Source organism: Falco peregrinus, chromosome 1, assembly GCF_023634155.1.
Source record: "Falco peregrinus isolate bFalPer1 chromosome 1, bFalPer1.pri, whole genome shotgun sequence".
NCBI lineage: Eukaryota > Metazoa > Chordata > Aves > Falconiformes > Falconidae > Falco > Falco peregrinus.
The window spans coordinates 117,670-142,208 of record NC_073721.1 but is presented as its reverse complement, the minus strand read 5'-3'; the positions used below and the strand labels follow the sequence as shown (position 1 = coordinate 142,208).

Genomic DNA, 24,539 nt, shown 5'->3' with positions numbered 1-24,539 from the left:
CTCTCTTTTTAATGATCAGTGGAAGGAAGAAAGTATTACAATGCTAACAGCGTCACATCAGCCATCACATGTTCATCTTCTAAGAGTTGTAATTGCCTACTTTTGATAATTGATCTGTTTCTTTCAAACAGCAAAGAATTCATAAATGCATGTCATGCATCATCCATGTGTCACCTTCTCCTGCCTATCTGCAATCTTCCCACTTTGGGTTCATGACATATATTTTCACAACATTAATATGATGCTCTGCAAGTATTAGATCCGCAAATCTGTAAATCAGATTTTAGGTCTGGTTTATATTAGTTTTTTTCTCAAAATAAAACATACCTGGCACTCTGAACAAAAGCTTTTGATGCTGTAACACGCAAATGTTTTCTTCCAGAAAAATTTTCCATTATACTCTTTCCTTGTATACAAGCAGTAGTGCTCAACATTTCTTGTCTCAATCTGTTACCAGGCCTGAATAAAGGCAAATAAATAATTCAAGAAGTGCTCGCCTTACAGTCTAAGAATATACCAGTTCCTATTAATGATGCTTTCAAGTTGCTACTAAATAGATGTCTCTAGCTGTGGAAGTTACAAATGCTTCTACTGCCTTTTCTTTTAAAATCAGAAAATATTTGAAAAACTGAACATTTTGCAAAAAGATACCAGAAATTATATATCTTTTTCAAAGTTCTAATGAAAATAACTGTGAAATCAGATTTTTAAAATTATTACTTAAATTTAACAAGGAGCAAAAGTAGATTTAAGGTTTTCTCCCCATTATTCACTACTGTACATCAAAGTATTAGTCCAAAGTCAAACTTAGATGGCAAGCAATTAAAAACAGGAATCGGGAAAATGAGACAATTTTTGACACTTTTGGAATCGGTCTTGCTTATGTCTGGTAAAGTATGCACAGGGCTCTAGAGATACTGATTTGGATCATAATCTACTATATTTAAAAATAATGATGTAGTTTTCAGTCCTAGCAGTTAATCAGTTGAAAATAAGTAAATAAATAAATTTGGTATCTTTGGTCAACAGTGATTTTGTAAGAAAAGTAATTATACAATTTTCAAGATTTTTTTTTTGTCTTAGTTACAATGTGCAACCATATACAGAAATGTACACATTCTAGTTGGCCTAGTTCCTACTCTGTGGTGAGAACTATCATGTAGTTATGATTTGTGTCCACGAGAGGACACCAGTGTTCTACAGTACAAGTCAACAACAACGAAAAAAAGTAAAAATAAATAACCCTTCTTTCTCCTGAAGCTGTACCTTACCATGGCAAGACAAAGTTTATCTTCTGTTTCCCTGGAAACAACATTGATATTTCATAACTACATTTCTTTGTCAAGGAATCAAACATTTTATCATTCACTAGTTTGCAGACTGCTAGACATGCAGCAAGTATTGTTCTCAATTTCTGTAATTTTCTGAAACCACGTTTTTCATATTAAGATACCATATTTGCTTTTACATGTTTTTCCCCATGTAGCAAATAACATGAATTTCAAAGGGGAAAATACTGCTATTTTTAAAGAGACATTATTTTTCAGAGAGAAAAATGAACAATTATATTCAAAGTGTTTCACATGTTTATTTCAAACTTCCTACATTACAAAAAAATTTTACTAAATGGAGTTCCCTACTTTCTCATTTGATAAAATTACATTCTGGTTTTGGAGGACATGCACATAAAAATCTAGAAGGATCAAAGGATATAAGCTTTTTATAATGAAGGACTCCACTTTCTGTTCATATATGACAACCTTTTTTCTCTTTTTTTCTTTGAGATCAGAGTTTTCAATTATCAGGTAAGTAAGACACTGAGCTTTTAAAGAAATGAGTTACATTCCTATTGCACTCATATGCATACATGGTAATAAAGACGATAAGGACTACCTGACAGCAAAGCTTGGAAAATAGTAGCTGTTTATCACCTATTATCACTCACAGCTCCATCTTTTTCCATGAACTGTGTAGACCCTTTGTGTACTGGAGCCAGCTCAGCACTGGAAGCAGTCTGCATCAGCAAAAGAACTAGAATAGGAAAACTTCATTTTCACCTCAAACTGTACAGTTCCTTTGTAATAAAGATTTTCACTTTGGTTTATGTGATCAGATGCATTTGCCCTACATACTCTTTCCTCAAAACTTGGTTCAAGTATACCACAAGATCATGCAAAACTCCATGTACTTACATTTCATATTTCTTAGTATCTCTATTGTGGAAACTATTCTCATCTGATTGCAAGATCCTTCTGGAACAAGTCATCACTATTTCATAGTCATGTGATACATATGCAAAATATGTAAGTCGTGTCAGCGTCTGCAATTCCACTAAGGAATCTGACCACCTGCACTCTAACGCCAACTTCACTAACTGGAAAAAAAATAAACATAAAGAAAAAAAAAAGAGAGAGTATAAATCTCAGGGGTTTATCATGCCCTTTTTCTACAGTACTTACATGCTTACAGCTGTACCTTCCATACAACCCACCCGGACATGGAACAAGTACATGATAAAACAACCCAGAAAATCAGTTACAAGAAAATCAAAATATACAACAGAGAAGCATCATCCACCTTGTACTAAGTATTATAATAGCATATGATAAAACCAGTGTGGATGCTTTTTGTGCCTAAGTGTGGATGCCTTTTCACCAGCAGTATCTGCCAGAACTTACTATATCCTCAGCCCTCTTCTGAAAGCCAGTGGAACAGGACTTCAAACATACAGAGCCCATTTTAGTTAAGCCAAAGTTAAGAATGGGAGATAGAATTGGTTTTACAACAGTGTTTTGTATATAGTTTCATTATAGGACCTAAATGTCTTCCTCACTTTCGCATGCCTCAGTCAGAAAGTTCCATCTTTTTAAGATAATCAGAATTGTTAATGAATTGGTCAAAATTAGGATACTACAATACTGTTCTCCAAAACTAAACCACTTAAGTGACCGCTAAAGCTAACTCATAATACTTGGCATAAATTTGTAGACCAACTAGAATTAGATACCTTGTTTTTAAAGGCCCAGATCCTAGTTTTTAGAAAGAAGGACTTCTACAAGTGTTAGACAATGTCTCCAGATTCCTAGCTAAATAGAGAATACATCTCAGTCCTGTAAGAAAACCCTTTACAGGAGGTAGAAATAATAAAAGTGGCAATCAAACAGGCAAGACTACAATTCACTGTTTTGAAAATTCAGGCTATAAACCTTTCTGTACTACCTTTCTTCTTGAATAGCCTGGTAACCAACAGGATCACAGGGAAAGCGTGGCACTATTCAGCATGAGTAATCCTGGAGGACTGATCAAAAGCAAGTACTTTAAGAAACTATGCCTCATATGCCTTTAAGCATTGGAACAGGCTGCCTAGGGGAGTGGTGGAATGCCTGGAAGTATTTAAAAAATGTGTAGATGTGGTGCTTGACAGCGTGGTTTAGTGGTGGACTTGGTAGTCATGGGTTAACAGATGGACTTGATGATCTTTAAGGTCTTTTCCAACCAAAATGATTCTATGGTTCTATGTAAGAATTGTCAAAAAGCAACCTAAATTCTTTAAATAGTTACAAATTGTGTTCTACCTTGCAACTGCCAAAAGTAAATTCACTATAGCATGAAGTTTTCTGTTGAAATTCTGAATACTTCTAATATAAACCCTAAAATACACCTCCCTACAACTACCTGAAAGCAGGTTGTAATGAGGTGGGTGTCAGTCTCTTTTCCCCAGTAGCAAGTGATAGGACAAGGTGAATGGCCTCAAGTTGCACCAGGGGAGGTTTAGATTGGATATTAGGAAAAACTTCTTCACTGAAAGGGTTGTCAAGCACTGGAACAGACTGTCCCAGGAAATGGCTGAGTCACAAATCACAGGAGGTATTTATGTAATGTGGCACTCAGGGTCTTGGTTTAGTGGTGGACTTGGCAAAGTTTACGTACGGTTGGACTTGATGATCTTAAGGGTCTTTTCCAGCCTAAATGATTCTATGATTCTATAAAGTTTTCTCCACAAAAAATGAAAGGTCAGAAGTACAGTTCTGTATAGAATTAATCTGAATCCATTATGCTCATCTGATAGTTATGGAAATAATCTGTTAGAGCAAAATGGGAATAATTCTAATACTAGTATTCTAACGCTATATGGTTTTTTACTCCATCACAAAAATCCTGTACCTGTTTGTAATTATTCAATCTCTTGGAAAGGTTTAAAGGAAATAATGCTACAATATAAGTTTCAAAATTAAATCTGCCTCCATCCAAAACTGAAAGCCCATTTATCCTATGCAATTTCTTAAAACTCAAGAGCTAATAAAACAAAGCTAAATACCTGAGATAAGCTAGGAACAGTGAAATCCATGAGACCCAAGCCATTACATGAATACATTTCTAGACCAATAAGAATTCTTGTCATAGCATTTTGTGCTTCATCATTATTCTAAGCAGAAATAAAAAAATCACATTAACAGATTTTTTTTTTTTTGCAAGTAAACATTACTAGGGACACTAATTGAGATAAGGTAATAGTAACTATGTTTTAAAACTTCAGTTTACATTAAGCAAGTCTTCCTCTCTTTATTGCGTCCTTAACAGGGTAAATCTTACATATTTATTTACTTTAAATTACCATTGTGATCTCTGAACTACTACAGTTTCAACATTAGAAAACAGTAACAATGCAATGAATGTAAATTATATATATACCTGAGGGATTCTGGTTTTATAGACAAAATAAAAAGATAGGAATAAATAATTACTTTCCAATTTACTATCATATTCTATATAGAGAGACCATACTAAATGTTGATATATCTTCTCTTTCTTAACATTTTTAATGTAGCCATTTTATTATTTTAAAAGTATGAATTCAAATCCAACTTTGTTACACAGTCATTGTATGACAAATACCACCATAATTATTTTCCACAGCTAAAAACAGAAGGCAGAGTTAAGAAATGTAGACTCACTACTATGCCCACGTAGACTCGTTACTATGCCCAATGTGAAAATTTTGCTGTATTCCATTAAGATTTATGGGATCTACAGCCAAAATTTATTTTCACGCTGTATTCAAATACACAGAAGAAAATACACATTGGTATTTTCAGTCATCATTAAATGAATCTATGAAATTAATTTTAATTTTTCAAAGAAGAGCTTCAACATTATGCAGGATTTCAGAGAAACAATACCTCCTCCTCAGTCCCAAGTTTATGTTCAATCTGCTGCTGATTTAACTGTTTTGCTTTCACCCATGTAGCAATGATCTGTTGTTGCGCAGCAATAGGAACTGTTTCATTAGGTATGGTTCCAGTTGTCACATTCAGAGCAAAGTCACAAATCTAAACACCAAGAAAGACAAAAAAAGAAAAAAAAAAAAAAGACTGCAATAGAGGAAAAATGTGGAAAGCTCTTTGTATGCAACGTTTTCCCCATTAGTTATTTTAAAATTACTGTACATGCATCTCTAAGCCTAACAACATCTCCATTAAGTCAGCCCATAAAGTAAATAGAAGTCCCAGTTGAGCTGGTAAGGAAATTCAGCGTGCATTTGGGGATGACCTGTGGTGGCAGTAATGGTAAAAGATGGTAGCTTATTTTTTGTGAAAATTTCTACAATTTAGTTTATATGAATTGGAATAGAACACCGCAAGCAAAAAAAAAAAAAAAAAAAAAAAAAGACTACAAAAAATGAGGGGTTTGTACCTCTAACGCAGCTTTGATATCAGGAAGTCCCCTGGGATCTACTGAAAAAGACGGGATGACATTTGCTTTTTCATGTTTCTCTGTTGCAGCTTTTCTGCTTCTGTCTGTTGCTGCAACATTTTTTTTCTTCTCAGCAAGATTTGGCTTTGGAATCCAACAAAGAATTAAGCCCCGAGCCAAAGCATTACATAACATCAATAAAATCTCAGCACTTCTGTAGAAGAAAACAAAAATCAGAAGCTTATGCTGCATCACATCAAAGTAAGAGGAAGTACTAAAGTATTTTACTTTCAAGTAATACGCATTACTTGAAAAATCTGTATTTTTCTTAGAAAGCAAAATTATGGATGTTACGAAAAAATTTCCCATTGGAAAAGCAGTAAAATGGTTAAATGTGCAAAAAACCATCCAACTGTCATAGTTTACATCATGTTTTTTCAGCTCTTTCTATAACCAAAGCTTCTATTTCCCCACAGAAAAATAAAATAAAATTCGTATTTATGTTAAACACACTTAAAATATAATTTTTTACTAGTGGGCTGCTATGTATGAAAATAATGATTATTTCCTAAAAAAATTAACCTAAGCCAAACTCTCAAATAAAGCCATTTATTACACTATTACCCTTCATGCTAAACAACTGCTGAGCTGAAATAATCTTTTTTTTTAATAAAATACAAACTGAATTATGACTCAGAGATTATTGCTGATACATGCTAATATAAGTATCAGGATTAATAAACTGGTATTACCAGTCTTCATCTGCACAAACTGCACTTTAGGCTTTATCTCCAATACTGTTACAAGAGCATTCTTTGCTGCTGGTCCTAACAGTTTGCCTAGTGTGGAGATAACTGTCAATAATGTGCTAAAATTTACAGGATTTTATCCCAGTCAGACTTTGACCAAAGCATCTCCTCTGTCATAGTCAATCATCCTCCCATTGCATTTACTACAGAACTGGATTTCTCTAAAGCACTGTGAAATCCACATTCTCATTTTCATGGGCTATTATTAATGTGCACATTCCCTTTATTATTTTTTTCTCTTTTCTCTTACATTTCATAACCACTAGTAAGCACCTTATTCTAGATCAGAAATATTTACAATGAACTCTATTTACAATATAATTCAACTTCAGAGCAACTGACAGCAAGCAAACACATTTCAAGCTGTCCTGCAAACTCAAAAGGCTAAGAAAATTTTCCTGATTCTTTCTGACTAGCTTAACAAAGCACTGTTTCACATGCACATGTTGCTATTCCACAATAAAGAGAAATTAATATTGCTTAGTCTAAAGTTAACATGGATTCCAGTGAACAGTAACAAAGAACAGATAGAAAGAATTAAGAAGTCATTTTCACACCACGAAATTAAATTTATCTTCTGAAATACTCCATATATACCAAGGTCCTTCTACGGCTTATGAAAGCCAGCAATAAGTCTTCCACAGCACAAAGTGAAGTCACTTTCTTTATGTCTTTAAAAGTATTTTTTCTGTTTCAGAGAAAAAGGGCATGTTCATAACCCAACATCTACATTTACCCATTGTGCCCAACAGCCTTGACAGCTCCAAGAAGAGTGTGCAGGTACTCAGTAATTTCCCTCTGTCTTCCTGAAGAGATAAGATGTCTATTGTAGTTTAAGATGTACACCACAGCATTGTGAACAATCCAGGCTTCATTCAATTCTTCTCCTATTTCAGCTGCACGTTGGAAATTTTCCATAGCATACTGAGATAAGTAGTCTATCCATAAACTATAAAATTAGTATAAAGAAGCTGTTATTCCAAAAGTTCAACACTAGAAGGAACTATATCATAAGGTTAAATATGCAGTAGTACATCTCAGTCAACAACAACAATAAAATTTTAATCACTTTTCAATTGCATTTATTAAGTCTTCATTCATTAACTTCTATTTTACTTGGATGAGAAGATGACTCAGGAAAGGAATTAGTATCAACATAAAATGAGTAGTCTCCAACACTAACATGCTATTAGCTTAAAAAATAGTAGCTAAAATTCATGTTTCATCCACATGTTTTTTTTTTAAATGCATATGTGAATCCACACATCAGTGCCAGAGATCATTAAACACCCATGACAGGGCTCTACTTGAATAGATACAAGTAAGGCCTTCCACTCTAGAGTTAAGGAGGCATCTTATACATGTAACAACTACATGTGTTCTTGCACTCCAAGAAGCAATCTCCAGATGTTCTGAAAAGCTAAATTCATTTTTAATACAATAACACCTTTTCCATAGTCTATGCAATAACTTTTTTTTCTTTTTTTCCCCTCCACTATCAAGATGTACCATTACTTAGAAAAAGTAATATTAAAAATATACTCTTGAATGACCATACAGAACGGCCACCGTTAAGTCACAAAACCAAAAGCACAAACTGACAAAGGATATTACTATGTCAACTGTTAAAGAAAATGTATTTTGAGTTAAGAAACTTAAAAGTGCTGAAGCTGCTAAATGGCAGAACCAGGCCTTGTCCCTTGTATAGTCATAATCCAAGGCTGGTTTAAAATTTAGTCAATTTAATTAGCAGGAGAATAGCAAAACAACAGATGATCAATTTGTGTACACAGGTGCTCTCAGAAACACAGGTGTTTCTAGAAAAATTAGTATACGTGAATAGGAATTGCTTGTTCAAAGACTAAGTGTGCTTGAAGAAGTGTGTGAGTTAAAGCTGGCAGAAGATAATGATCCGAGGAGGAGCTTGGAACTGAGGCAGAGACTGGAACTGAATAGATGGATCAACTGGGACAGGGTCAGGTGACAGATTCACAGAACTGACAAGACCAAAGGAAACTTCTAAAAACTTCGGCCATAGACTAATGATTTGCTAAGTGTATATAAGTTGTGCTGCATCCCTTTGTTCTCTGCCACTCACTGGGTGGTGGCCCAGCTCTGAGTTGTGATTAAAGCAAACCTAGTGGTACCCATGTCTGTGTGAATTTTTCCTTTAACATCAACAGTAGTACAGGACACAGTAGACCAAAGTGCTTTTTTCCTGTGAGTTTTTAATCTAATTGGGTAAACTCATGACCAGCTTAGTAGCACATTTTGGAACAGAATCCTCATCTTTGTCCCTTGGTTCTGGTCAATTTATACTTTTTCCCATTTTACTGAACATTTACAAGCAGACAGTGTGAGAAACTTTAATCTTCAGACTTAATGAACAGAATTAAGCACACAACTGACATCCTCTTTCAGGACATGACTGCTGTCACAATAAGGCTAAGATTAGCATGAATGCGAAGAGAGTTTCAGTATCATCTTCAGAATTCTCTCCCCTCTCCTCCTTCACAAGAAATAATCATGTCAGACCAAAAAAACCCCCAGTACTCACTATTCTACTCTCTCTTATTTGTTTCAGTTAATTGGATGGAACAGACTAGTTTTGCAAACTGAAGTACTCCATTGTATGTATTCAGGTACTCAGATATCATTATAGTTACCGGAATTATAAAGCAAGCTAGAGAGTTTTTTGATTTCGGGAAGTGTATTTTTAAATACAGAATTTCATGGTCTGAATGTCAGTATCACACAGATTTAATGTTTTTTAAGGTTAGGATACTACCTTCTACTTTCAGACCAATAAATGTTAAATGAAAAATAAAATACACAGTCCAGCATAAAAGCAACCTAAAGAAAATTTATTTCTAACTATTTTTTTAGATTCTTTTCCTTTTCCCATTACTGTGACTACCTACAACTACAAAGTATATAGTGACAATCAATTTTACTAAGGAGAAATAACTTTCACAATTATCATCTGTATGTGATAATAACAATCTGTTAAGAGGTCCTCAGTCTTGTTATATATTAGAGAAAAGCACCTGTACGTTTTCCATTCTGGATCACTCTCGGGAAGATATGAAACATATCCTGGATGATACTGACTTGTATCTTCTGGAAGTACGGCATGATCATTCAGTTGAACTCCCTGAAATCTTAATAAATTAACAGTTGCCTGGAAAGATAAAGAGAAATAAATTTTATGCCCAGGTTATCATTGTGAAAATAGAGTGTAACTTAGTATTATTATATTATTGTTTCCTCTTCAAAAATTAAAAAATACAAAATGCTTTCCCAGATGTTTTACGGGCATGTACAACTATACACAAATCAAAGTAAAATACTTCCTAATCTTCCAGTTGTCTGCAGCTGATTTTACCAAATAATTTCACTGACAAAAGACAATAAATTTTTCTTTACTTTTTTTTAATCATGCTGGAACTTTAAGGATCCAGGAATAAAATGTCATGTCAAACATTTACAATAGAATCTCTTGGAACAAAATGTTATCACCGTCTTCAGTGAAACTATTGTTACAGGTACTTTCACACAGTATTTTGATAAAGATGGCGCATGAAACTACTTCGTCCTTTAGCTCCTGTGGAGATAGACAATCATTCAACTCAAAATTCCAGTGCATTAAGATATATACAGAGAATTATACAGAAGCCAAAGCTAAATTAAACATATATGAATGACAGCTATGTAATTTATTTACCTCTGCATTAATGAATCTTATTTCTGCTAATATTCTGAGTAAATCTCTTTCAAAAGAGAAAGATTTAGCAGGCAGTAATGATTCTCCTGGTAACCTGTCACATTGATCGTCATCCATTATAGTTGTACTAGCTTTCTTCTTCTGTGCTAAAAGTAAAGAAATATATAAATCCATTATTTACTACCATGCAAATCAGAATAAAAATCATCTTCATTTTAAAATTTATAAATCCCTACACATTCATAAATCCACAAGAAAGAGTTAAAAAGTACTTATTTAAAAATATTTCACTCATTTTTTCTGTCAGTACAATTTACTGCACTCAAAACTCATTCTTCTCAAGCAGTGGTGAGGTACTGGTTACCTGCGATTCTGCTGCATTTGTGCAAAACCTCCAGTATTTGCAGCAAATAACTTGCTCCAATCATAGCATACTGAAATTACAGTAATATGAATATAACCCATGGCCTCTAGTTCAATTTTATTCCATCAATGGAAGTGGAGCACTGTTCACTATGTACTAGCTACGATTTCAAGTGTGTTTAAATCAGCAATGGGGTTGACGCTCTGGCAACACACACATCAATAAAGAGAAAAATACCACTCTTTTCCTTTTGTTTAATAATGAAGAAAAGGGACCAAGATTATTTTAATATAAACACAAAGTAAGAGCATAAAAGCTGTCACAGTGGGTTCCCTCTACGTTGTTGGCCAGTAGTGGGTGTTTGAGGAAAGGCATAAAAAGTAGGATACAGAAAGCTACTTTTTTTTCCTGGCCTATCTGCAGTTTTTTAGAATCTGCTTCCAAGCAATCTCCTGAACCAGAAGTTCTGTTTGACCCTTCAAGTTCCATACCGTCTGATAAATGTAACATGAGGGCTTGTCTAATTTTTTTTAAACCATACTCTGATATTCCAAAATAACCTTTTAATTTCTGTCAAAAATTAATGGTTTTGTTTTCTTAAAACCTACAGTCTGATAATTTGGCTGCATTGCTCCTGGTTCCTATACTAATCATACATTTACTTTCTCCAGGCTAGACATATTTTATATTTCACCTCTTTTCCAAACTAAACGGGAAAAAAAAGTAGTTACCAGAAACTCAGGGCAACCACACACCAAAAGTATCACGAACAGGAACTGGTGTGTTATTTTTCTGTAACTCTGGAGTGTCTTGAATTATTTGCCTTTATTCAGGCCTGACAACCAAGCAAACCTCTATAGAGGGTCTTCACGCTACAATTATCTTTGCCCTGCCCTCAATATGATATACATATAAAGACAACCTTTAATTTTTCTCACCCACTAATCCTAGAATTAGTAGTAGTAAAGAAAACTTAAGTGGAACATGGAAAACGAAGTGCCAAAAGTTCTCAGAGAACTCCAGTCAACCATAAATTTCTCTTCCGGCCCTGAGTATCTACAGGCTTATCCACATTTCATTTAACTACAGGTAGTATTCCCACAGTTAGAAACTGCCCAGAACAGATTTCCTCAACTGCTCCACCAAATGCAGCATTGTTTCCTTTACATTTACAGAAACATGCAGCACCCAATATAGGTATGTATGGGTTTCCAGGAGGACACTCTACAGTTCTTGAGAACGGAGACCTTCAGCGACATCGCAGTTATTGTTTAATTTGTAGTGAAGTTCTCTGAAAGCATCAACCAACTCCAGCAACCTCATAACAAACTGAGCAATCTAAAACACTTCTGAAGAGAAATGGGAAGTGTCTTGATCTTCTGCTTGATCGCCTTTACCTTGGAGATGCAAAACTCGTGAAAGAAAAAAGAACATACCAGTTCCTATTAATAATGCTTTTGGTGCATGGTTGCACTGAGTTTCTGGTAACTACTTCTTTTTCTCTTAAGTTTGGAAAATGGGTGAAACATGAAGCATGGTTAGCCCAGAGATGCAAAACTTGTGAAAGAAAACAGGTAAACGCCCTATTTTAAGTGAACCTTGGAAACAGTCTAGAGAAACAAATGTGGAATAGGTTCAATTAACATTGGCCAGAGAAAAAAAAACAGCCAGCAGGGTGGGTACTAGAATTCATCTATTCTTTAAGGTGAATTTCATGAACTCCCAGGCAGAAAAACCTTTTAACATATATATGTAAAAGTCAGCAAGCAGCTAGTGGTTTGAAAGTGCTCTTTCCCTGAAGATGAGAACTCTTGAGCGTGTGGTAGGTTTTCAGCAGACCTTCAAGGAACAAGGCACAAAACAACATCAGATACCTCAGAGGAACCATTAATAAAGGAGCAAAGGGTAAAAAATGTTACCACATGAGCCTCATACAACGTGATAATAATCCATTTTTTTTCAGGTAATTAAGTATGACAGAGATGGATAATATGGACTTAGATGACCATCAGGGAATTAACCTCTTTTCTTAGATACATTTCATGTAGATATTCTTCTTTAGCACTGGTAAAACATTTCTGAAGGCAGAGTACAGTTCCAGCAGAAAAAAATGTACTAACTGATTTCTAGATTTGGAAGTAGAGAGAACATTCCATGTATGCCAACATACAGTGACAAAGAGTCTTGGGGAACTTCACAAATGGGAGGGGAAGAAAATAACAATAATGGCCGACTTCGTCAAGTAACCCTAATAAATGAGGAAAAAGTTCCTCTTACAACATTCAAAACAATTTTTTCACTTACTTTTCTTCGGTTTTGTTACCTTCCTAAACAAAGTATCATCATACAAGAGACAAAATCTGCATGCTGCACGGCAGACATCCCATACTTCTTGTTTACGTGCAACTTTTGCCAAATCTGCCCAAAGTATAATTCTGCCAAAGAAAAAGCATACATAAAATTACTTCATAAACAGGATTATCTTCCACACTTCAGAATCAACAAAAAATTAATGTCAACAAATGATGGCCATCATAAATAAAATTTTAAATCTAATAAAAATTAATAAATTGAAGACTTCTTATCAGTGGCAAAGACAACACTATTACTTTATTAATATTACTTTATTAATTTAAAAAAATATTCTCTCAGTGATGAGGAGTGGGACAAAATTCTTGTTTTGGATAGTAACTTTACTGACATTTCAAAATATGTGTGCCACCCCTAATTATCTATCTTACAAAATAAACCAAATATTTCAAAACTGGTGTTGAGAATTTCAAAACAAGTTTGGACTTTAGAATTTTTTAGAAAAAATAGTTTAAATTTAATCACAGGAATTTTTATTGCAGCAAAACAAATGAAACACCTCCTTTTAAATGAAGGATGATAAACCAGTATACAAATAGTCAAAACAAAACCTGTATCTTTCTGACTCTCAGAATGGACTAGTTCATTTCTTTAACAAACAAGATGTAGCATGCCATGTGATTCAAGAATGTAAAAAGATATTTCAGCAAAGTTTCAATTGTACATCATGTTATTCAGTCTTCCAGCCTTAATTCACTCATCCTTCTGTTTGTTCAGTACGTATCAATAGAATAGGTGAGTTTATGAGTGCATGTGAGAGAGCAGATTAGAAACAGGGAAAGAATACAGTTATGCATAGCATGTGAATGTAATGGAACTTTTCAGTCATAAAGTTAAACAGATGTTCAAAATGCTTTGCCAGGTCTGACTGAAGTTTTCTATTCAGCCTCCTACAAGGTATCATTAAGTAATTTAGCTGCAGTAAGAAACTTTCCCATTAGAGACTTCTACACAAGACAAAAGAGACACTTGTCTATAATACCTACCTCTCCCTGTCATTTTCATTTCTTAAGTGTTTAACATGTTCCTCAGCTTTCTCTATGCTTTTAATATGATGTTGTGCTTTTCCACAGAGGTAGCTTATTTGGCTCCTACTTTTACCTGAGGAAACTTAGCAAAGAAAGAAGAATTTAAGGTAATTTTTAAGTATCAGAGATGAAAAAAAAAAACACATGAAGGGTATGCAATTCGATTCATAAGTAGTTGCTGAAACACTCGATATTCAGCCCTTTTTTCAGTCCTTCAAGCTTTCCAAATCCAACTAACATGAAAAAACTACACCCCACCAGCATCTACTGCATTTTGCCTGTATCTTCAAATATAGCTGTCCTACACAAAACCTGATTTATGCTTGTTTGGCCCCCAAATATCTCAAGTACACCTCTTTTCTGACAGGACATGCATTGCTCTAATTAGCCTCAGTCAAGAGTAAATGGATGAAGTAATTTATGCTGCATTTTAAGAATGCTTATCTAATCAAACACATTTTCAAAGAATACTAAAGTTTGTTGTTTTGTTTTAATTTGAGAATACTGACTTTTGTTTTACTAAGTCAACAAGATATTGGGCAAAAATATTAACCAAAGAAATAACCAGCACAGAAAAAAGATGCAAGGGAGGAACAAGCTCACTCCCTAAGGTAGAAAATTGCTCCAGTGGTTCAGATACATCACAGATTTTTGGTTTTTTTTAGTGTAATGACATAGAGGAGATGTTCTGCATTGGAATATTAGAATACAAGTAACATGATGTGACTGGGAAATCTGATGAGTTTGTACATTCACCTGAATCTAAGTAATGAACCCTAATATAATGCAAACTGAGTAGATTGTCACATGATCCTCAAAAACTTTGCCAAATAATAGCAGCAAATACATATAAAAGTATTTCTGGCTTTAAAATATATATTTAAGCAGGTTCACTTACATTTACTGTCATGGTTTAATCCCAGCTGGTAACTAAGCCCCACGCAGCCGCTTGCTCACTCCCCCTCACCCAGAGGGAGGTGGGGGGAAAGAGTTGGAAAGGAATGCAAAATTCGAGGGTCGAGATAAGAACAATTTAATAATTGAAATAGAATAAAAAAAGAAAGAACAGTAATAACAATGACGACAATAACAGTTATAATGAAAAGGGGAAAGGAAAGAATAAAATCCAGAGGGAAAGGAAGAAAGGCACACGTCGCGCACGATGCAACTGCTCACCACACCAGCCCATGCCCAGCCAGTCCCTGAGCACCGACCTGCCCCCTTGGCCATCCCCCGCGTAGATATACCAGGCACGGCGTCCCATGGGATGGAACACCTCTTCGGCCAGTTTGGGTCAGCTGGCCTGGCTGGGCCCCCTCCCCGTTCCTTGTGCCCCTCCAGCCTTTTTGCAAACAAGGCCTGAGGAACTGAAAAGTCTCACATCAAAGCCAAAACACAGCACTGTGCTAGCTCCTAAGAAGGTCATTCAGTCCAACCCAGCTGAAACCAGGACAATTCACTTACAAGAAAAGAGGAAGGCAGAGCGTCCTACCCTTCCTGTCAAAAATATTTTGCAATGCATTACCCAGCATATTATATGCTGTGTTACCTAACTATACACAGAGATCAACTGACAGAATTTTTTCAGTATAATACATAATGACTGTAATATTATGAAAGGTTGTAAAGAACTGTGGATTTAAAAAGTACATTGTTCTCTAGCTATATGGATACAATCCTCACTAAATTAGGCCAGCATATACATCAAAAAGAATGAAATGTTGGTGCACAGTTATTTATGCAACTTAAAAAGAAAAAATAACCCTACAAATCTCATGTCCTGGCCTGTGTGTACTTTAATAATAGAGTTGCATATATATTTTTCTTATTCCTTGAATAAACATGTTTAATTTTGTTGTAACCTAAGTGTCATGGAAAAAGCAAAAAACTCACTCTTTGGATGACAGCATCAGGAATAACTGAAATCTTTCAAAACAAAATTTTACAAAACATTGTGTCAAATAGAAAGTTTTGTAGTAACTGTACTATTGTGATAACCTCACTCATTTTAATGGCTTACCTTGGAAGGATAATATGTAGTAAACTTTATTCTGAGGAAGTTTGGATATAATTTTACAGTTGTCAAGCGAAAATTCAAGAACAAGTAGTAATATATGCATGCTTTGAATCCTCCTCATTGCACAAACACAATGCATTTTATCACTTTAAATTGTGTATGAAAACGTGTTCCAACAAAATGATTTTCACATACTTAAATGTACTGCATGAAGTAGGACTGTTGATTCCGTACAAGTCATCAGTTGATCAAGTTTCAAATGAGAATATGCAAGGTACAAAACTTTGGCTTGTCTGAATAGATAGCATGAGAGAAATGCATAGCCATTCATAGCACAAACAAGCTGCTTTGGAAGCTACAGGACTCCTGTAGTATTCCCTTCCTTCAGAATAATGTCTACTCTGGGATTACACTGGCTATACTCAGAAAGTTAGTTAAATTAGTCACGTACTTGCTTTATTGCCAAGACAAGATAGAACAGTTAAAGCATTCTGGAAGATGTTCCCTGTCCCTTCTTCAACAACAGGCTGTATAGCCACAAACAAAAGCTGTTTGTGGACTAAAGAACATGGCTATTTATGATCAATGCCTAAACCTCTTGTGCAAATCTTGTTCTCTAAAAAGTAAGATTTTAGAACAGAAAGACAATTACAGTATAGAACGAATACCCAATATTGTATGTAATTAACACAGATTATTATGGGGTGAAACTTGAAAATACCATTTAAAACTGACCTTGACTAAGAACACTCAGGAGCTGCACACAGTGAAAATAAAATTACAGCACAACTTACAGCACACTACAGCACAAAAGTAAGATTCAGATGAATTTGAAGGGGAAAACAGTTAACATTTCCTCTTCCAGTATCACAATATAAATTGTACATACCTAATGAGATCTATAGCAGCTTTCCCACAGAATTCAGCAGAACTGTCACTTCACCTGTATTGCAACGTTCTCTACACGTTTTTGCTAGAAGTCCTATCCTACCTTTAAGACCATGCAGAGCAATCAAAGTCAAGTGTAGTAACTTTTAGTCACACATATGTACGTTACCTTTAGCTTCATTTTCACTGTCAAGGACTATTTGAAATGAATCAGGAGCTATTGCAAGACCTGCGTTTACCAGAAGGGATCTCTTTTTCCTCACATCATCCTTCTGCTTTCCCCTTTTAGCCTACATAAAGAAAAGAACTAAGTGTTGTAAGGTTATTTTTTATTATATTCCCATTTATAAATCTTATTTGCTAAACATAACAGAATGCAGATCATAGAACTTAATACTACCAAAAAAATACCTATAGGAACTGTCTGTCTTCACGTATCTCACACATCATTCTGCAGTATTATTACTGAAAGTGACTGTAGAACTTTGGTTGATCTTGACATGACTACATCAAAGAACAGAATAAAAAGTACTGTTCATGCTCCTTATGGACCTTTACAGTATATTCCTTAGTATATAACCTATCATTATGTTATACTTTCTTAAGAATAGCATTTATTTAGAAACCAATCATAACATATCTGTTGTGCAGTAACTAGCAATTGCAACAATGCTAGTTACAAAAAATTCATAGTCCATGCAGAATTAGCCGAAGTCAGAGGAGGTGTAGTGCTTTTTTTTTTTTTTCTTAACACTTAAACAGAGTAAGCTTGTATAGAAAAGCATTAAACTACATAAAATCTTCACTGTTCTTTGTCTTAACAATAAACGTATCAACTCACCAGCAGCTTTCCAGTACTGATCTTAGGTTCAGTGAACACATCTTAATTTCTGTGAATATCCAAAAATGGCGTATAGCTGAAATTTCTTTTAGCCAACTAACAGTCAGTTACCAATATGGGTTTTGTCCAGATGATGAGGCACCACAACAGAATTAGATGCAGTAACTCCTGACAATGAACACACTGTGCCTTTATATTATTAAGCATCATTTGTAAGTGTGACATAATAATGACATCTCAAAGCCAGCTAGGATGTTTAGCCATTCAGTCACTGCTCCTCTCATTAATTAAAACACTGTTCCATGCACTGAAATTCTAATTGTTGACAATTATGAATAGGATTCTTTTCTGCTGTTATTTTTGCTAATGGGTAACTTCCCCTCCCTCCCAAGAAATAAGCTTTGAACGTAAGTAGAAAAAGTCCTGTATCTTCAGCGAGTGAAGCAACATGACCAGCATAGAGAGAATGCACAGAGTGTTTCAAGGCAACCAACCAATGCCGATTTGCTAAAAGCAAGCTGATGCTGGCTCTACTAACATGCAATTCTACTAAACAGCTAGCTTTCCTCTGCCAGAATTTAATAAGCAAACTCATTTCACCTACTGACCTTATTCTTCATGATTACCTGTTCAATCATTATTATGGCCTGATCTTCTAGACGCTCAGGTGACTTATACAGCATAGTGCACAAACGAAGACGGTTAAAAGTAAATCTTAGATGTTCTTGATACTGCCCACTGTTGTCTAGATGTACAGCTTTTTGCAAATGTTCCATAGCAGCCTCTATTCTATCCTCATCTTCTTCAATACGAGCTATTTCCATATGAACTTGGCAACGCAACAAAACCAACATGCTAAGGAATATGAATTTAAATGTAAAATGTTAAAATGAGGCAAAGTGAAAATCTTAGACCTAAAAATTACCTAAAAGTGGAAGTCAATAATTAAAAGTGCCTCCAGTATGAAAATGGGTATTTCCTTTGTCTCTTTCATTTTCACTATCATACCTTTTAAATGAAATTACTTAGAAAATGTAATTCTATTTTACCTCCATTAACCCTGCATGAGAAAACACCGCCATGAAGAAGAAGCATACCATGTAGAGTAACAGATCTTTATGTATTAGCAGAACTCTTCTTCAGTACCACACTGTAGCTATGTACATCAAGCAAACAGATTTTCAAAAGTATTTACTAAATCCCACAGACAGCGTGATGTACTGGGTAACAGCTACTTTTGATAAAAGTTCACTCTCTGTTCATAACACTTCTTAAGATATAGTCCTGACTGTACTAGCTCACCACTTTTCAAGATTTGGCTCACCATAGGAATACATGCTCACTGCAGGCAGTGTCTTTGCCCAGCTGTTACCATAACCAGTCTAGGAAGTCAGCATGCCTTCAGCGAAGACTGCATGTCTCACTATGCTCCCTATCTATCACCTGCCCCAGGAAGCTGTTGATGACACGTGTGAGCTCTACATGCTACTTCAGATTATTTCCAGGAAGAAAAACAAAAATATATGATAATGATAAATGAAAGCAATGTTATGAAAAATAAAACAGTAAGGTTTCCAAGGCTATTAAACATCACACCAGAGCATTAATGTATGTCCACACTAGAGCTAACCTGACTAAGCAAGGATCACCCTTTTACTGAGGACCACAGTAATTAAAATTAATGCTACAATCAAAACAAAAATGAAGATGGGGAAATTAATAGTGACAAGTGACTTCATTTAACCTCTAGTGACAGCAACACCTCAGAGCTGAGGTTGAGTCTACTGGATTGTTAGGAATATACCAATAACAAAAACCAAGCTCGTACCCCTCAAAAACCTAACCTGCAAGCTTTTAGAGAAAAACTGTCATTACTGACATTTAGCATAAATATCAAAATCACATATGCTGATATTGCACTCTTTATATGGAAAGCATAAGAAATGCTTGAAGAGCAGTACAGTAATACAATATAGTGGTTTTACACATGCGTATCTCTGCTTCTTCAGTCTTCTGTTCCCTCTTCAGGCAACTAAAAAAATCACATTTTAAAACACTGAAAATATTTTTCTCACCTTCTTCTGTAATACTTTTATTTATAACAGAAACCACCTACTGTTCTGCTCAAAGACAGATTATGGCAATTGTAACTAGCTCTACTACAAAAGTTATGACCTTTGTTCTTAGTAGTCAGCCTATATATAGGCCCATACTTAACAAAGTACCACATACCAAGGTTTACTTGTTCCACTCAGATTAATGAAAAAGTTGAAGCTATTTAGGTGCTTAAGGTTAAGTACAACAAAACAGCAAACAGAAGAATACATCTAAAAAAATTATACATACTCATTTTCTTACTACATTAGATTTTTCAATTAAAAAGAAGTCATCGAAGATAAAAAGCTGTGCATTGCAAGAAGTGTCTTATTTGATATGCAATATAGAAGCTATTATATTTTTTAAGAGTAATTTTTAAATTGCGTTTTTTTAATCAACAGAAGTTATGCTAATACATAAATCTAAACCACATTCCAACACATGTACACATACTGCAGCTTTGGCATTTTCTCTCATAATTTTGATTAACTACATTATTTTTCAGTTCCTAACAAATTTCAGTATTAGCTATAGGCCATTGAAGTATGAGATTTTGCCTGAAAGAAACCTATATTTAAATGAATAACAAGGAAATGTATGCAATATGCAGATATTAATTTACTATGAGCTAGACGAAAATTTTCAAAGACGCTTAACATCACAGAGCTTGAGCTTTTCAATTAGTTTGATGCTCAGCCATTAGACCTTTCAAAGTGACAAATAAAAAAGTACACAGCATAGAAAGTTACCTGTCAATCTCTTCAAGGATATCAGCAATTGATATCAATGGGTTTCGTACATATTGATGCAAATTGTGTTGTAGTAGTGGTAAGCACAGATTCCACTGGGTTGTACAAACAACCTGAATCACATTAGGATCTCCCAATTGAACTGCATGTTTTAAGGTTAACTCAAGATTTTTTATCAATTCTAGCTGAGCCTACACAAATGAAAAGTTAATTAGCATGTATCACATTTAATCAATACAACTTTTTACACATACCTCCAAAGTTTAATCTTAGGACTGTTTCCAATAGAAAGCAGTCCCTCAGTCAGCAGACTTCAGAAACATTTTTAATACATTTTATAAAATAATTTCTTTAACAGAAACTTTTTTTTCTTTTTTAAACAGGCATTGATAACTAAGGAGTATTTCTTTTAGGTACTTCATGCTGCTACTATGTATTTCAGGAAGAAGTCTTATCAGCTATTCCCCTTTCTTATGACAAACAGAAATCGATAATTGTGAAGTATTTGTGAATTCAGAAGGCTTAGTTTGTTGGGGTTTTATACTAAGCTACAAATGCAGTATAGGACAGGAAAAAAATAATATTACAAATGGGATTTGCCATACTGTCAATTAAACTGGGTTCCTATTAAATCTGAAAGCAAATCCTTACCTGCAGTAACAGACACTTGTTAATTATTAAGTTCTTTTTAGAGGTTATGTCATCTAAAAAAACCACCCAAACAACTCTCCAACTGCATACACTGTAGTAGGAGTATTTAGAAGTACCTAAATATCTAAATATCCTATTTTTTATTTAAGCAGTACTAGTAGTGTTTCATATTATGATGAATTTGTGACAAATTTGCTTCAAAAGATGAATGGAATTTCTGAACTCCAAAATGAGAACAGTGATAGTTGGGAGCAAGTTTATGCACTAACACTATTGATTTCCATGAAGCATATTCACACTTCCAATTTTAGGAACTTCAGGTGCCCCCAACAGCTGTTCTAAACTGCTCATTGTAGGCACCTATCTAATCCCATTGATAATATGGGCAATTTAGGCTTCTACTTTTGATGGTCTGAATTACAAATGAGTCAGCTGACTATAGATACCTTAAGAAAATCCTCCCTGGTGTGACAATTTATTGGGAATAATCTGCCTTTTGCCGATATAAGAATTTTTAAAAGATCACCCATAACATGCAATAATAGTTGAGTTAGACTCAATGATCCTTATGGGTCTCTTCCAATTGAAGATACTCTATGAAAACACCTCCCATAAATGTAAAGTATGAAAACAAGAGTGCTGCCTTTGCATGTAATATATTATGAACCTTCATAGTCAGACAGAAGACTTAAGGGAGGAGTATACAACTGTTGTTTATTTTTCCCTGTTTTCTTCTTGGCGGCCCAATGATAAAGAATATAGAGTTATGAAAGAATTTCTGATCAGTAAAATGTAATTAAGACACACAAGTCCAATGCAATTTTCCGTGTTTTACAAATTAAAACTTTACTTTTCTCTCACAGTTAAAGAACATACCTCAATGACTCCTTTGATATAAGTCACAGTTTTAGGGCCCATTTTTTTTATTTCATATTCACATTCCAGGCATTCTATTTCAATCAGTTTTCCTTGCTCCTATGAAGTATTAGTATACAAAATGGTAATTTTAATAATAGGAATACGATGAAGATTAAACCCATTACACTAATAAAGCACTGTACTTTCTTACTGAAAATCCCACTATATTAGATAATTGAAACATTAAAAGGGAGAAGAATTTGTTGTTTGAACAGCAGTCCCTTCTTAACTACACCAAAGCTGCAAAATAACCTCACCAGGATTTTTAAAGTTGTTCATTGACAGACTTTGCAATAAGAAAAAGTGTACACTTGAATTTTCCTATACTGTAATTTGATTTCATCTCTAGTGGAATCTTGCTCACAAATGTTATTAAAAAGGTGCATGGTTGGAATAAACGATAGCTAGCCAAGACAGAAAGGATTCATCTTGATGGGCACTCCAACTTTTCAGTGAAAAAAGAAGTTAGATTTTTAACACCTCAGGAAAGATCTATTAAATCATACAGATTACATGTATGGATCATAGAATCACAAAATCATCCAAGATACTTTGTATTTGGTTTCATATGGTGCAGTAGTGAAAGCCAGGCAGCATCTCAATTCATCATCCATTACGAACTATTATCAAATCACTTATTATGACCTTTATGTTTATGTATGTAAATGTTAATATAACATCTCTGTGAGATGAGATCTTGAAAAAACTCAGATGAATGTAAAAGTGTCACTATCATGTAATGACAAATACATAGAGAAAGGGAATTAATGTTATAGCTGAAAATCTGACAGTATTTGGCAAAAACCAAAGAACTGGAAAGATGTAGATTTATTTCATTCTACCACGAAGAGGTCACTGTCAAAATGATGCTGAGCAATCTGAAGATGGTCACTTAAACACCCACTAACTATAAGGGAGAAGAGAAGGTTGAAATAGAAGCAAGGCTTCTCTACTGCTGCTGCAGACCGGGCACTTGCTATTATTGTCTATATTCAAACTAAATCCTGTGAATCTTTGAGCTAGGGGATTTAAACACATCTTCCAGTGGAATGCTATGAAATTGTGTATGATTTCAGACTTGCAGGAATTTTGCTAAAAAATGGGCCTGAAGCAGACACCTGGAATAAAAAAAATTTCAGTGACGGTAAGCAAAATTTACGTTACAAGTAACTCAAAGTAGGATTATTATAGTAGAGATATCAAAATAAATTTTGAAATTTGTTTGGCAGTATTTGCCACTTACATGCACATTTCAGATAACTAAAACTTACTCAATGGGCATCACAACACAACCAGGCACCTTTTCATACATTTCTGTATCTGAAAAACAAACTGATTTTCTGAATACAGTGATGAACAGTTCTGTTTGTCAATGGATGCACTTGTTTTAGCTAGGATAGTTTCCTCAGAGTAGCTTGTATGGGGCTCTGGTTTTGCGTTTGTGCTGAAAACAGCTTTGATGACACAGGGATGTGTTAGTTATCGCCAAGTGGTGCTTGCACAGCATCAAGAGCTGTTCTGCTCCTCACCCTGCCCTGCCAGAAAGCAGGCTGGGAGTGCACAAGGACTTGGGGGCAGGGGGGACAGAGCCAGGACAGCTGACCTTAACTGACCAAAGGAATATTCCAGACCATATGACATCATGCTCAGCAATAAAACTGGGGAGGAAGGTTAGTGGGAGGACCACGAATTGGGGACTGTCTGGGCATGAGTCAGGTGATGGTGAGGAGTTGTTTTCATTTGAATCACTTATCTTTTCTTGGGGTTTATTGTTCTGTTATTTTTTTCCTCTTTTCCTTACAATATTCTTATTATCGTTGTTGTTGTAATTTCTTTTTAATTATTAGACTATTTTTATCTCAACTCACAGGTTTTCTCACTTTTACCCTTCTAATTTTTTCCCTTATCCCACCAGGGATGAGTGAGTGAGCAGTTGTGTGGTGCTTAGTTGCTGGCTGGGGTTAAACCACAACAATGGGGAAGGAACAGAAGAAACAAATCTCAGAGCCAGTTATATGTAATCATAAATGGCGTACACATTGAATGATCAATTAAGGAGACCGCATGAAATTTTAATCTAGGGAATACTCCTACAGTAACATTATAATAAAAATACTACAGAAGAGTAAAAATTATTAAATGTTAGTAAATAACAAATCAAGTTAATAGTTTGCTGGAAAAGGAATCATTCCTACTAAAGAAAACTGGGAAATGTATAGGAAGAAATACTATCAGGAAAGATCTACACAAAGGAAAAGACTACGGCGTGTAGTTATGGCACAATGTCTCTGGATTTATCACTGCAATGACAACTACATTGCTTAAGACCTATCTTTCAGAAAAGGTAAAAACTGCAGCTTTTTTTTTATTCGCAAGCTTTCTTGAACTC

General features: G+C 34.8%; 1 protein-coding gene across 16 annotated transcripts in view; it reads right to left on the bottom strand.

Moving 5' to 3' along the window:
* The window catches only part of CFAP46 (cilia and flagella associated protein 46), a 99,209-nt gene that overhangs the window by 62,312 nt on the left and 12,358 nt on the right, over positions 1-24,539 (bottom strand). For 15 of the 16 annotated variants that reach the window (XR_008746301.1, XR_008746298.1, XR_008746299.1 and 12 more), the window contains 14 exons: positions 22,109-22,207; positions 20,582-20,772; positions 18,362-18,590; positions 17,064-17,184; positions 13,948-14,071; positions 12,896-13,026; positions 10,228-10,373; positions 9,551-9,684; positions 7,240-7,452; positions 5,695-5,908; positions 5,181-5,330; positions 4,319-4,426; positions 2,193-2,374; positions 328-459 (listed from right to left, as the gene is read on the bottom strand). Coding sequence is in view for 11 of the 16 variants with exons in the window: in XM_055798865.1 (XP_055654840.1) it covers positions 328-459; positions 2,193-2,374; positions 4,319-4,426; positions 5,181-5,330; positions 5,695-5,908; positions 7,240-7,452; positions 9,551-9,684; positions 10,228-10,373; positions 12,896-13,026; positions 13,948-14,071; positions 17,064-17,184; positions 18,362-18,590; positions 20,582-20,772; positions 22,109-22,207 (2,174 nt within the window). In the remaining 5 variants the exon portion in view is untranslated. The remainder of the gene's footprint in view (positions 1-327; positions 460-2,192; positions 2,375-4,318; positions 4,427-5,180; positions 5,331-5,694; positions 5,909-7,239; positions 7,453-9,550; positions 9,685-10,227; positions 10,374-12,895; positions 13,027-13,947; positions 14,072-17,063; positions 17,185-18,361; positions 18,591-20,581; positions 20,773-22,108; positions 22,208-24,539) is intronic. The other variant, XM_055798820.1, reaches the window with a different exon arrangement.